Below are 15,086 nucleotides of genomic sequence, written 5' to 3' on the forward strand. Positions count from 1 at the left end.
GTGTCTCTGATGGCTCCCAAGTCTTATTGGCAGGAGAATCGATATTCTCCCAAATTGGTGTGAAGCAACCCCTGATAATGTGGAATTTTCAGAAAGGCCTGGTAAAAGTATGAGGACTATGTACCATTAATTGATACCTGTCTCATTCTTTTCTTCTCCTTTTACATTTTATTTTCTCCATTTCGTCCCTAAGCAAATAACTTCACTGGTTCTTCCAAACCAATCTGTATCTTCTGGGGGATTCCTCATATGACTGTCACATCCCATCGAGAAGACAGGTGGGCAAAGTATAGCCTGTATGCCCTATCCAACTGGCCATGTGCTTTAATACAGCCTGTAAATTAAGAATGGCTTTTATATTTTTAAATGAGAAAAAAGAAATAAAAAAGAAGTATCCTATTTTCTGACACATGAAAATTACACATAATTCAAATTTCAGTGTTCATAAATACATCTTTATGGAAACCCAGCCAGTTTATCTAGGATTATGATGGCTGCCTTTGCACATACTGGCAAAGTTGAGCTGTTACTAGAGAAACCAACACACCCTATAAAGCCCAAGATATTTACTGTCTGGCTTTTACAGAAAAGGGGTGTCAAAGCCTCAAGTTGAACTATTAGCCCATCCACCTATAGAGGTAGCTCCCAAATCCATTCCAGAAATGCATTCCAGAAATGCAAAATGGACACTCATTAAGTCCACTGGAGCTAAGGATATCAAGAATTGCTCCCTTCCAAAGACTGCAGCACTTACATCCCTTCTTAACTGAATAATGGGAAAAGTTTTAGGACTTTCAGTTCTTCACTGCCATTTGGAATTGGAGATGCTGATGGGGTATAACTTCCAATTTCCTGACTAACAGCATTGTTATTCTAAATTGATGAACTGTAAATAGCAGGCCACTTACGCCTCTTCCTAACTGGTATCAGAGCCACAGAGTACAAAATGATAAATTTTCTTCAGGTTTCTTGGCAAGAAGCTATATATATATGTAATTTTGGCCTTCATCTCACAATTTCCTTCATTTATCAGAAATGGTGACAAAAAGGCTCTAATTAGATAATTCTAATCACAGGGAGTTGGGTGTGATGGAAGACTTCAGAATCACTATCTGTTCCTTGCAAAACAAAACAGATAGGCTATTCTCCCTGTAGGGGCAGGAGATTTATCAATAGACAAAAGGATGCAAAAAGCCAATAGATAAGGTGTAATTAAAGATCAAGCCTATAAATTTTACACTGACATAAATTTAACAAGATTTGCAGGTGGAAATTCGGGACTTAAACCAGAGCATCATTATGAAAAGAATGCCTTTAAAATCTATATGCAATGACGTTGCATAAACACAGATTTATTATTAATACTAATACCTTGTGGCTTCAAGCCTTTTCAGACAAATTATTTGAATTATTTAGTGCCAAAGTAATTTCCAAAATGGTCTATCTTCTTCAACCATTCCTCCTTAATTAGCTATAATACATTTTCCATATATATTGGAGCATCAAAATCTCTTTTAGAAATAACAATCCACCTATATGTTTTGGGTACTTGTTGGAAATATAATCCAGAAACATCTGTATATTCTTACAGGTCTTCATTTCTCTCCACTTAGAATGTAAGAATATTATTTGCAATGTAATATTCAACATATTTTTAACAATGCTGTCTGTCTTCCCTGGCTGGAAGGCTAAAAGCTTAAAAGCAACAATGAAAAGAAATGCAGAATACCATAGAGGGCTGAAATATATTCAACTAACGAGATCTGATTTGAAAATAAAGTTGCATTATTTAGATTAAAGCAAAACAGATCATTTTGATATGTGACGCTTTGTAATATTTAGCAGACGTTTAGCAGCTCAAGACTAGCCTTGTATTTTCTGCTTTCCGAAATCACAGCTACTGAAAAGACAGAAGAGAAAAGACCGTGTCTTTTGGGAAATTACAAGTTTGGTACAATAACTCATTAACAAGTAAAGTTCAGAAACAAATGCAAATTGAGGGGGAAAAGCAAGTTGAGAAAACAGGTGGATCGCTTCTCGGCCTTTTGGCTAAGATCAAGTGGAGAAAACAGGTGGAAGAAATAAATTGGTACTTATAACCTTGAGGAAAAACAGGCTGGAGTGTTTCAACTCTTAGTGAACTACAAAAAGGTCTGAACAAATAAGTTCAATGTGAAAGAGATTCAGAGTCCTTTCTGGGGAGCTTAAAAGGATGGCAACTGGCCTGTGCAAACCAGGTTTGGAACCCATCAACTCACCCGAGTAGGCCCAGTACGGGTCTCCTGAAGCCTTGCGCCTGCGGATCTGCGCCGAGCTGCCGTGTCTGTTCTCATGCAGGGCCCCGACGTAGCCTTCTGTGAGGGCTGGAAGAGGGGGAGAGCACAATGAGTCAAAGTCTTCACTCCACTGGACAGAGGAAGAGTGTCAAACACACCACAGGTGACTTCCTAGAAGCACACACCCCAAGGGTAATGGAAGAGAACCTACTGATTTTACAGAAAAAGAATAGGGTAGCCTAGCGAGACTAATGGGCCTCCAGGATGAATATTAATACTAACAGTAGCTTACAAGGAGCCTTTGTGCCACCAAGCATGGTGCACTCGCACTTTACATATAATATATTATCTGAACACTACCGGGCCACAGACCCAGTGAAGCCCATAACAAGCCCATTCTATAGATAAGCAGACCGAACCTTAGAGAAGTTAAGTAGCTTTAACCTACCCAAGGTCATAGGACTAGTAACAGCACACTTGGAACCTGTGGTCTTTGTTCTGACTACATGTATAAGCCTATGTATGTCCTAGATGCAAGAGGCCTCTATGCCTTATCTGATCTTCAAAGAAAAAGGGGTCATCCCATCTCATTTACAGATGGAGGAATTAAGGCTCAGACACCCTAAGGAACTGGTCCCAGGTAACACAGGTAAGCAAGCAAGACATCAGGGAATCACACATAAGCATGCCCACATCAAAGCCAGGGCCTCTACCATCAAGCACCTCCCAGTCTAAGGCCTGGGAGACTGACCATAGTAAGTACCAGTCCTCCATATCCTTTGGACCCCAGATAGTCACCTGTTACACATGAAGATAAGAAACATGAAACCCACAAAGCCAACATTGCTCCGAAAAGAAATTCCATTTAATGGTGTATGTTTTGAAAACTCACAATGAATCCAATCTTCTCCACCATTATAGAGAGCTTCCAACTGCCTGATATAGTGTTGGAAGCCCACCCCTCCCAGCCAATTCATGAATGTAAATTTCTATTCTTGTGAGCCCACACCCGAATACACTGGCATGTAAGTAGACAAATACTACAGGTGCCCAGAATCCAAAATGAAATGGAATTACACTTCAAACATGCATCCCAGCTGTCTATGTTAATATTTAAATGCACCCAAACAAAATCAGGTGTGCTTTGAAAAAGCAGGGAAAATGGTTAGGGGAACTGTAGATTCAATTTAAGAGTAAGATGGCACCAGGAAAACAATATATTCTCCATCCCAAATTAGCCAAAGTAATGATAATGATGTCACCACGATGGCAAATTAGGAAACGTAGAAAGTACAGTCTTGGGCAACCCGTGTGGCTCAGCGGTTTAGCGCCAACTTGGGCCCAGGGCCTGATCCTGGAGACCCGGGATCGAGTCGCACATCAGGCTCCCTGCGTGGAGCCTGCTTCTCCCTCTGCGTGTGTGTGTGTGTGTGTGTGTGTGTGTGTGTGTGTGTGTGTGTCATAAATAAATAAATAAAATATTAAAAAAAAAAAGAAAGTCTTTAACTTATGACCGACTGAAGTAGGAATTTTTCAACTTTACAACTCTGCAAAACTGATATGCATTTAGCAGGAACCAAACCTCAAATTTGGATTTCGATCTTTTCCTTGGGCTGGCAATATGTAGGGTAGGATCCTGTCTTGTGAGGCTGGGCAGCAAAGGCCATAGCTACCAGTCAGCCTCACAATCACGAGGGTGGAAACCAACACACTTACAATCATCAGCATCCATATAGCATTATTGTATGCTGTACATACATACATACATCACATCCCATACAAAATCAAGGAGTTACATGAGATATTCAACACTGTATTATAAACTAGGCTTTGTGTTAGATGACTTTCCCAACTGTAGGCTAATTTAAGTATTTTGAGCATGTTAAGGCGGGTTAGGCTAAGCTATAACATTCGATAGGTTGGGTGTCTTAAATACATTTTTAAAAAGCTTAAGATATTTTCAATTTATGATGAGTTTATCAGGCCATAACCCATCATAAGAGGTGGAAGATCTTCCATGTCAGCTCCAAAGAGTGGCTTTAAGAGAAAAAAATGCTTAAAGATATTCCATAGACATTAGGCCCTCCCCCACCCCCCTTATGGGGAAGCCAGAATCTTGTAAAATTCAAACACACATGTAAAAAGTAAACCCAATATTGTTTGTTTGCTCATTAGTCATTTTTAAAGTATAATGAAGGTTTAGGTATCCACCATCCAGTCCATCCTACGATTTTGCAGATGAGCCATGCAAAGCTCCAAGAAGTTGACCATTCTGAGCTTCTAGGGATCAAAAATAAAATTTCCATCTCCTACACTCCTAATCTATTTTTTCCCTCCACTAAAGCATGCTACATAAATAATTGTTCAGTTTATTTTCTGTGCATGTGGGAAACTTTTTATGTATCTGTCTAATATGCTTCTTAGAGCTAGTTCATTCTAAACAATTATTCCCAAATAATCCTTCCTCTATCAAGGTAAGGAGTAAAACACTGTCTTGAACAAGGAAATGGGGAACAGTGTTGAGCCTCAATTTCCTTGTTTGTTAAGTGGAAGTAAAAGTAGCAACAACTTCACAGCATTGTTACAAAAAACATAAGACATTGTGAGCAGAGCAACTAAATCAGCACTGGGCTTGGAGTGTTTTATTTTTTTTTTCCCTAGGAATGAATGAATGAATGAATTTATTTATTTATTTGAGAGAGAGCTCCAGCATGTGCGCAAGTGGTGGGGAGAGCACAGGTGTGTGCCTCAGCAGGGGGATGGGGTAGAGGGAGTAGCAGAGGCTCCCCTGACCAGGACTCCAGGTTCATGACCTGAGCCGATGGCAGACACTTAACCAACTGAGCCAGCCAGGCACCCCTTCTCATAGAGTGTTTTTAAAATACCTAATAATATATTAGAAATATATTAGAAATTTGTTGCAGAGACTCCTGACACCCCAAAGTCATGCAATGCATAGCCATGTCCTGTCACCCCATCCCTGCCAACTTAAGGCAGCCAATCATTGTAAACCTCGCCCCAGGTCCCAGTGATCTGTTTAGCAATGGGGACTTCAGCCAATTAAAGAGATTTTTCTTTCTTCCTGCCAGTATTAGAACAGGATCCTGAAGCCTCTCAGGATCCTGGTTGGGGATCACGCAGAAAGTGAGCAGCAGAGGACCTCAAAAATGTAACCACACTATAGGAAACAAAATCTATAGATCAATTCTGTTGACAAAATTTAAGCCCATGACAAAGGTAATTTGAAATTGATATCGTGGAACACTTTACATATATATTTATATTTTATATAACCAAGTACTTGTGAAAGGTCACCCCTCTGTCCCTTGTATACAAAAGATCCCCAAATGACACTAAAGGTGACCTTGATGACCTTCAAATGAGTCAACTCTACTCCTGATCATCAATTTCTCCATAAAAGACCATTGTAGGACTAGAGCTCTAAGTCTCAACCTGGATGCTTTGAAAATAAAACAAAGCAAAACAAACAAAGAAAAATAAAAACATCTATGCCCTAAACCCTACCACCAGAGATTCAGATTCAACTGATCTGGGGTAGTACCAATATATGGAATACAGGTATTATAAAGAAAAAAAAAATTTTTTTTTTGTTTGGGTGATTCTCTTCTGGAACTAGAGATAAAAAACACAAACTTCCCTGCTGAGCTCAACCAGACATCCCCTTCAACATTGACATTCTCAATTCACCCTCACAGCCTGGAACCTGACACGCTAAGTTAACACTGGGAAAAGGCTAGCCAGGCAGAGATGAACTGCCAACTGTAGAAATCATGCCAATATGGCGTCAACCTCAGAATTTAGCTACATCTAAACTGAACCAGAAAGCTCACAAATAAAAGTAAAGGAGGAATGGAGTTATCCTCAAGGATATTAATTTATACTTTGTACAGAAGATGTTATCTAGAATCACAGTATCGACAACTAGTCCTTTTTTTTTTTTTTTTTTTTTTTTCCTGAAAAGGAAGTGCTTTCATCTTCTGGAACCTTTGAGAACACTAGGGTAGGGAACAAAGGACTGCCAGGACCATCTCTCATTGGAGTGGCTTTTGTGTGGGCAGCTGTGTTACCCATCCTGCTGGAAAAGCAAAGCAACAGAGTCTAAAGTTTCATCAGGTAAGTGTGAAAATCTCCAAGTCCTTAGATTCATCTTTAATTAGACTTGATAGAAGCCATGGACCCACACTTGCCAGTTTCCCAAAACCCACTAAACACTCAGTGGAAAAAGCAAACCTACAAAGATATATCCGATTCAAGAAACAAGGGAGGTAAACACCAGAAGGTCCTCCACTGACATTGCAGTGTAACGGAATACACACTCCAAAGAGTAGTTTAACTTCCCAGCCATCCACATGCAGCGTACTGTGGTGTAGGGATCTCAGCTGAGCAGAACTACCAAAAGGAAGTTCCCTTGGGACAAAAAGAAGAGGTGTCATTTGGGTGGATACAGACCATTGGACAAGAGGGAACACAGAGGGCAGGGCCATCCCAAGGAAGGTGGATTATCCCCTATCTTCATCATACCACCCAAAGTACTGAGATACAATGTAGGTTGCACATAGGAAATGAGGAATAGACCAAAAAAACAAAAACAAAAACAAAAACCACCTGCTTCTGAAGAACATGCTGCATGGCCTCCGAGGGGCTCTAAACTCCCTGGAGATAAGGAGACTCTCAAGCTACCGACCATGATGGAGTTTGGAATATAGCAGGCATTCAATAATCAGTGAAAGAATGGGTGAGTGAATACACACACACGTGAACAATGTAAAGGCTGATGATGGTGTCCGTGTGGGGGTGAAGAGCATGTGTATGTATATGGGTGTGTTTATACAAGCAAAACCATGACCGTTTCCCCACCCTCTCACTATCTAGTCACTGCCCACTATCGCAGAGGCAAACACCAAAAACGTGAAGCTGGAAGGAATGATCCCAAGCACCTCATAAGCAATTGTTTAGGGAGACAACTCAGAAATGAACAGGGAAGCAAAGGACTTTATCACCCTGGCACCAGATTTCTTTGAAACACATAAACTATTCATTAAAGATAACTATATTTAGTTTAACCTTTTACTCCATCCATTATCAGTCACGTGTGATTTCTTTTTCCATAAGAATATAATCATGTACGAAAGGCACTTGCATAATTTAAAACAAAACAAAATCTTTAGTCCCCTCCTCAAATATATTTTAATTATATAATAACATTTTTTAAAACAACTTCTAGAAATTATTTGAACAGCAGTCAAAAAATGTATATTGAGTATATTAAGCAACATAATATTTTATTGGCAAGGAGCAGAGATTTGCAAAATGAAACAATCTGTGGTTCCCAAGTAAAGATACAGACTCAGCACACCAAATTCAATCAATTTTAATACTCTTTGTACTCTTCTAAACTCTAACAGCCAACCAACAGCAGCATGGCAAGGATATGGTAAGGCTATGAATCATGCTATTGATTTTAAATATCTTCCGTGCAGAAAATTAAATTATGCAAATACATGCCTTTACGGATCCTTACCTTAATGTGAAATTGCATACTTGCTTATGTCAGCAACTTAATTACACAATTAAAAATGGAGCATGCTTATGAAAATATGTATTTTCAATTTTTGTAATAGACAATAAGTATAAATCTGCCTTTGGTTATCGTGTGACTAACAAGAGGGAGGAGTCAGTGCAATACAAACATATATTCTATCAAGTTCTACAGGACCAAGCCTACTATGGTTAATGGAGCTGAAGTCATCTGTCAGCAGAAAGCTCAAGAGGGCTTGTAGTATTGTGATAATGCTTCAAGGAATTGGGATCACAGTGATGGAACAAGTGGAGAGACACAATAGATGCCCAACAGGGCACAATGCTGTAGACACCACCTCAAAAGAGGTAGTCTCCAGTGTGACTTTAACAAACAAACAACACACACACACACACACACACACACACACAGCTAACGCACCTGGGAATATCAAAGCAGGGCAGCCTTCAAGGGTCTGAATAGTACAATAATGAAATGAGTTTAGAAAGTTAACACCCAGTTACTCCCATCATCCAGGAGAATTTGAGCCTCTCAATTTTGACAGGATGAAAGTGAAGATTTCAAAACCAATAGCATTAACTAGCCAATGATGCTTACGCCTCGCTCAGCAGGAGGAAGCTTAAGTCAGGTCGGTTGCTATGCAGAGAGCTAGATGAGTGACAGGTATTTTCATCAGGGAGATTTCATAAACTCTACCAACTCTCAGAACTTCTCTAGAGCCTACCTCATTTCCAGCCTGAAGCAAAAAAGATAAAAATGTTTCCGGACCCAAAGGCCCAATCCTTCCCAATAAAAATATCCTAAGAGTTACCTACCACTGAAGATATCACAAAACTGTTTCCTATGTACATGATTTAATTTCCCAGAGCCACCGGACATAGTTTATAACAATAAATGTTTGTATTCTGGGAATATAAAAGCAGATGTGTATCCCATCTGCCTTAACCATACATATCTTCAGGAGGACTCTGTGCAATCCTGACTCTCAGTGTTTCACTGAAATTTTGACTTGGGGGAAATAAAGAGTTTCAAGTTGTTTGAAATCTACTGTGTTAATGTGCAGGCTGAACATTTTTCTTACAAAGAGACCAACCCCTCTAAACTCTACATTAAATAACATTCTTGACATAGCATATTTTCTTAGGCTCCACTGTCAGAGGGAAGGGTCACTGAATCTACATAGGATAAAACTGAATGGAAACGATGGAAAATATTTTTCTTACAAAATTGCAAATGTGTGAATTGAAACTACAGACTACAACTAATGGCTGGTTTTTTGTCAAAGGTGGTACATTCATACATGCATTTGTGTATCTGAAAATGGGTGGAAGTCTGAGATGCCCACCAAGAAGGAAAGACACATGGTCACTAAGCATTTCGACACACCCACAACATTCCTTCATATTACTGTTTTCATCTTACCATATTGAACCAACAATATCTACTCGATCCCAGCTATGTCATGATGTCCTATAGAGGAAAGTAGTTGCAGAGGTTATGCAAAGGTCAAGCCGAGTAAGTTTATGATTAGAACACACCAAAGTTCCATCTCTAACATAATCACACATCTTGTACCCAAAGCAAAATAGTATTGTGACACTTGAGGGCATTTCCACTCAACTTACGTCCCCTTCTAGGTCATTCCAAAGGACATAGAAGCCTAGAAGAATTGGTCAGCTTCCATCCAAAATTGAAAACATCAGAACAAAGAAATTCTGGTTCCCTAGTGCCAGAATGAAAATTACTTAAGATGATGGATGGATGGCTCTCATATAAAGAGTCCTACTTCTCTGCCAGAGTTGCTGCCAAAAATAAGCCCACTAAAAATAGGTATAGGAACTCACATTTTCACATCCAAAATGCATATTTCCAGAATGGCAGACAAGCAGTTAAGCAGGCTGTTTATATCTATTATAACTGCTCATACAACAAACAAATTAAAGATCCCTCAAGGATGGCAAAATCTCTAACAAGCATAATTTTCTCTGAATTTTAAAGAGCATTTAAGAACATTAAATCCCACACAATAGTCTAAAATGAATAAATCTTTATCTTTTTTGTGCCTACAATGGGCAGAAGTATCAAATCATAGTTAAAGTAATTAAATATTCTGATGAGTCTCTCTTCTCCTTTGTGCCTGTATTCCAATTAATCGTAGTAAAATGTACTTAGTGAGTATCCCACAAAGTAGAATCAAGAAGTACATTCCTTTGTAACTACTGCATTACAAATGATCCCTCCGGTTGTTTGTGATACTGAACTAACCTCAAACACAATAGAGTATATTACAGTAGATTACCTATTTTATCATATTCAAATACACTTATTGTCCCAGCTACAATATATATATATATATATATATATATATACTTGCATCATCTAAAGTGATAAAAAGACCTAACATAGAGCCATGACTTTTTTTTAGTAAAACAGATTGCAATTCTGGGAAAGAGGAATCACATAGCCATGCAGGGGAAAAAAGAACACAAAATAGGTTATAAAAATGACTGCTTAAAGTCAGGTAGAGAAGCAAAAGACTGAACTTCTCTTCGTGATTTTACTCTAAAATAACACTGATTACAGAAGGCAGAATCTGGGGCACCGGGGTGGCTCTGAAGGTTGGGCTTCTGCTTTAGGCACAGACCATGATCCTGTGATGGTCCTGGGATGGGGCCCCTTCATAGGGCTTCTTGCTCAGTGGCTTCCCCTTTCCCCCGACCCCTCCCCCCACCCATGCTCTCTCATTCTCTCTTAAATACACACACAAAAGACAGAATCTATTTTTTTTAATCAGGTAAGACTAGAAGGGTCAAAATATTAGAGACATCCCTTTGCTATCAACTATATCCTAGCTGAAAACCCTCAGAAATAAAAATAGATGCTTCCCAACAAGTCCAAGAAGAGGTATACTGAGAAAACTGATTTATACAAGGGCTTGTTAGACATCTGCAATAACAATCTGAAAAAATATCATGGCTCACTCTTCCTCAGAGCCACCCTTCTAAAACAGGATTGGGCTCCTGGCTTCAAATATTCTATAATATCAGATAAAAATAAATCAACCAACCCCTCCAATCCATTTTAGCAGTTTGGTTCTCAAAGAAACAAGTTTCTTGACTCTAAAAAATTATCAAGAAAACTAGGGTTAGTCATGGATAGGGCTGTGGTGATTCCCACTGCCACAAACCTATACTTCCAATTTTACAACTTCATCATCACTTTGAATCCTTAATGATCAACACAACTAACTAATCTAGGTCAGAGATTTCACCCTGATGGCCACGATGTTAAATACAGCCATTGATTGATCTCTCCAGGTATTTTGTTTCACCTGCGGTATGGTATAATGTGGTAAAGTATGGGGGTGTGTGTGTGTGTGTGTGTGTGTGTGTGTGTGTGTTTAATTGGTTGCCAGATTGGAAAAATTCAGAGAGAACCTCAATATCTATATGTTTTAATGAGATCTGAATTTGGATAGCAACAATATGCCATGTGAATAGCAAGTACCATCAATACAGTGGCTTGTATAATCCTTCCAATAATCTTGTGGCTTAGGAACAATTACTCACAAAAGGTAATGTAACTTGCCCAAGAATACAAAGACCTGAACCAGATACTACTTACTATCAAGCTTATAAACTTAACATTATACTACAAGTATTCTTCATAAAATTGAATTTTAATAATCAAATATCTGTGAGCTAATAGCTACTACACTTGCTCAAAAGTAAAAAAACAGCTTCTAGATGCGCCTCAGAAAATCAAAAACCAGCAATTTTTTTTTTTTTTTTATTGTAAGCTCTATGCCCACTGTGGGACCTGAACTCACAACCCTGGGATCAAGAGTTGCACACTCTTCCAACTTAGCCAACCAGACAACTACAAAAATAAGTTTTAAAGGAAAGAAGTTATCTAGGCTACTCTTCCCACTACTACTGGCAACTAAGATAAAATCATGTTCCAATAATACGAACAGAAAAAAATAGTGATTTTTCTAACATGATGTGGAGAATACCAATTACAATTATATAAACATTGATCATTGTCTATGAAAAAGAAAGTCACTTCTATTCAAGCAGAAATAAATATTAAGTTACAACTTGAGTTAGGGAAACAAAGTGATACATATTTCATATTTTCTTTTGTTTAGAATCTGTCATTGTGACTGCCTAATAAGTTTTTATCCTTGAGAAATAAAGGATAAACCTTGGGACGCCTGGGTGGCTCAGCGGTTGAGTGTCTGCCTTCACCTCAGGGTGTGATCCTGGAATCTGGGATCGAGTCCCACATCTGGCTCCCTGCATGGATCCTGCTTCTCCCTCTGCCTGTGTCTCTGCCTCTCTCTGCGTGTGTGTGTCTCTCATGAAAAAATAAATAAAATCTTAAAAAAAAAAAGAATAAACCTCATAATGTGGGTCTTTTATAATAAAAGCGGAGTCATTTATACACACAGTCCCTATGAAATACCAAATGAAAACTACTGGAGTGAGTGGGTATTTTTTTTTTTACAGAAAAACAACAACAAAAAAAAAGATCAAGAAAGTTTTTTTCTTATAAGTGTATTTTTTAAGAAAGCTTATAGAAAGAAAGAAAGAAAGAAAGAAAGAAAGAAAGAAAGAAAGAAAGAAAAGAAAGAAAGAAAGAAAAACTTATTTAAATGTTCCTGCGGGATCCCTGGGTGGCGCAGTGGTTTGGCGCCTGCCTTTGGCCCAGGGCGCGATCCTGGAGACCCAGGATCGAATCCCACGTCGGGCTCCCGGTGCATGGAGCCTGCTTCTCCCTCTGCCTGTGTCTCTGCCTCTCTCTCTCTCTCTCTGTCTCTCTCTCTCTCTGTGACTATCATAAATAAATTTTAAAAAAATTAAAAAAAAAAAGAATTACAAATGATTTAAAAAATAATAATAATAATAAATGTTCCTGGGCGCCTATTTCCACATCACGGCACATCTACCAACCCTAGCTAAATGGGCATAGTGAAAAAAATACTCACCAAGATAATACACAACCATAGGAGATTCCAGAAAACACATTGTAGGCCTAAGTCCTGAGCTTGAAGATTAAAAGATTAAATACAGAGGCCACTCCAACCATGACACTCCTTTGCTCAAGACACCAATCACGGTGGAGCCAGATCAGACTGGCTTAGTAAACCCAAAAACCTATGACTTCTAGGCCGTGTTAAAGGTACCACTTAAATCCTGGCCAGCCTGGATACTCAGTGGCTGGTAGCCATCTATTGCCCAGAGCTCTGTGCTTCCAGTCAGCAAAGTGCCTACTCTATCTTCAAACTTACTATCTATGTAAGTTGTTCTTCACTCCTCTGGCTAAAAAGAGAATTCCTCAGGAGTTTGGAAGATGTAGGCAAGTATTCATGTTCTCTCCATGGCAGGACGCTACTACATCCAGACATTCAACGATGCATACCCCACATTGCTCCTTCTCTCTTGGAGCTTCCAGTCTATTGGGGGGACCCAATCCATAAACACATAAATTATAACTGATACGCATGGTGAAACAAATATGAAAATGAAATGAAATACACACAAGTATAGTCATAGAGGATACAAGTAGAGAAGGAATGTACATAGAGTAGTCAAAGAAGGAGATACCATTTTTGATGAAGGCATCAGCAAGACAGGAAGATAGAGTCCAAGACAGAGGAACACCAAGCACGAGGATATTGAGGCAGAAAAGAGTATGGCATAAGAGGCCAACCTGGCCAAAGCTCGGTGAGCTGCTTCAGGGAGAAAAAGGAGGTTGAGGATAAAGAAAAGCAGGATCTTGCAAGACAATAATGGGCTTTGAAATGAGCTTGGGAAGACACCCAAGGACTCCAAGGGGTCAGCCAATTAGGTCTGATAGTATGCTTTCTTTCTTTTAAGATTTTATTTATTTATTCATGAGAGACATACAGAGAGAGGCAGAGACATAGGCAGAGAGAGAAGCAGGCTCCCTGCAGGGGACTCAATCCCAGGACCCCAGGATCATAACCTGAGCCCAAGGCAGACACTCAACCACTGAGCCACCCAGGCATCCCATATGCTTTCTTTTAAAGCACTTTTATTGAAATGTAATAGCTTTTAGTATGTGTACAGAGTTGTGCAATCATTACCATAATCTAAGTTTAGGACATTTTTATCAATGTATGCTTTGAAAAGAGGACTGCGATGTGCAACGAACAGATTGCAGGGAGGCAGACAAAAGCAGAACGCCTTGGTTCATCACCCAGGCCCCGAGGGTGAGGCGAGACAAATCATTGATTAGTTGGGTACTTGCACCTGCAGGTAAAGAAGCCTTGCTCCTGGAGATAACATTTTGGAGAGCAAACTATTGCCTACTATTTCCAGTAACCTGGCCAAAAGCCTACTCAACTCATTTTTAGTTTTATTTTGCTAATGTTTTCTACAACTTCCCCTTTGTCTTTTTCACCAGAATTAGGATTTGCACTAATGTGATCAAGCAATTAACTGCTTATACAGTAACTGCTTATACAGTGTCAATAAAAATAGATAACAGTTAATGAAAAGCAAACCAGATACAACTATTTACAAACAAAATAAGCAAAAGAAAACAAGATACTCATTAACACTAGATTTTCTCTTGGAGCTATATATACTGAATAGAATTATACCCTCAATATCACACAAGAAAAATAACCACTTGGAGAAGTACAAAGCATTTCATTATAGATTTCAGAAGAAACTTATGTGTGTTTTTTTTTTTTAAGGACAATTTTATTATTGCTTAAACATGGACACAAGCATGGCTTTAAACGTTATTTGACTTCTCTTTGTCTCCCAAATGATTCTTTTTTTTTCCCCCAAATGATTCTTAAAAGAAACCTCTCTCTCCTACCAATTGGATGTGAGAAATAGAAAATTGACCTAAGTAAAGGATAATTAGTAAATCTACAGTAATTCATCTCTGCACACGACAAAGATTTTTGTCCCCAACAACCGTTTCAGGATTGTTTATAATCACGAAAATGTATTTAGGAACAAATATGCTTTGTGGCTTGTAAGGATATAGATTACCAAATATACCACTCTCTTTGTTATTCAAATTCCCTAGGAAGGCTTCTCCCTTCTCACACACTAGAAAACAGGCCTCCCATCAGCTCTCTTTGATTCAATCAATTAGACTAGACCCTGGATTTTCAAAGTTAAAAAATATGAGGCACCTGGGTGGTTCAGTTAGCTAAGTGGCCAACTGTTGATTTCAGTTCAGGTCATGATTTCAGGGTCCTCCTG

General features: G+C 38.9%; 1 protein-coding gene across 4 annotated transcripts in view; it reads right to left on the reverse strand.

The window, feature by feature from the left end:
* Positions 1–15,086, reverse strand: part of PTPRG (protein tyrosine phosphatase receptor type G) — a 703,723-nt gene that overhangs the window by 523,885 nt on the left and 164,752 nt on the right. For 3 of the 4 annotated variants that reach the window (XM_038565974.1, XM_038565973.1, XM_038565975.1), the window contains exon 2: positions 2,259–2,363. The exons of the other annotated variant lie outside the window; for it this stretch is intronic. In XM_038565974.1, coding sequence (XP_038421902.1) covers positions 2,259–2,363 — 105 coding nt within the window. The remainder of the gene's footprint in view (positions 1–2,258; positions 2,364–15,086) is intronic. 4 annotated transcript variants of the gene reach the window in all.

Source organism: Canis lupus, chromosome 20 (genome assembly GCF_011100685.1).
Source record: "Canis lupus familiaris isolate Mischka breed German Shepherd chromosome 20, alternate assembly UU_Cfam_GSD_1.0, whole genome shotgun sequence".
Taxonomy (NCBI): Eukaryota; Metazoa; Chordata; class Mammalia; order Carnivora; family Canidae; genus Canis; species Canis lupus.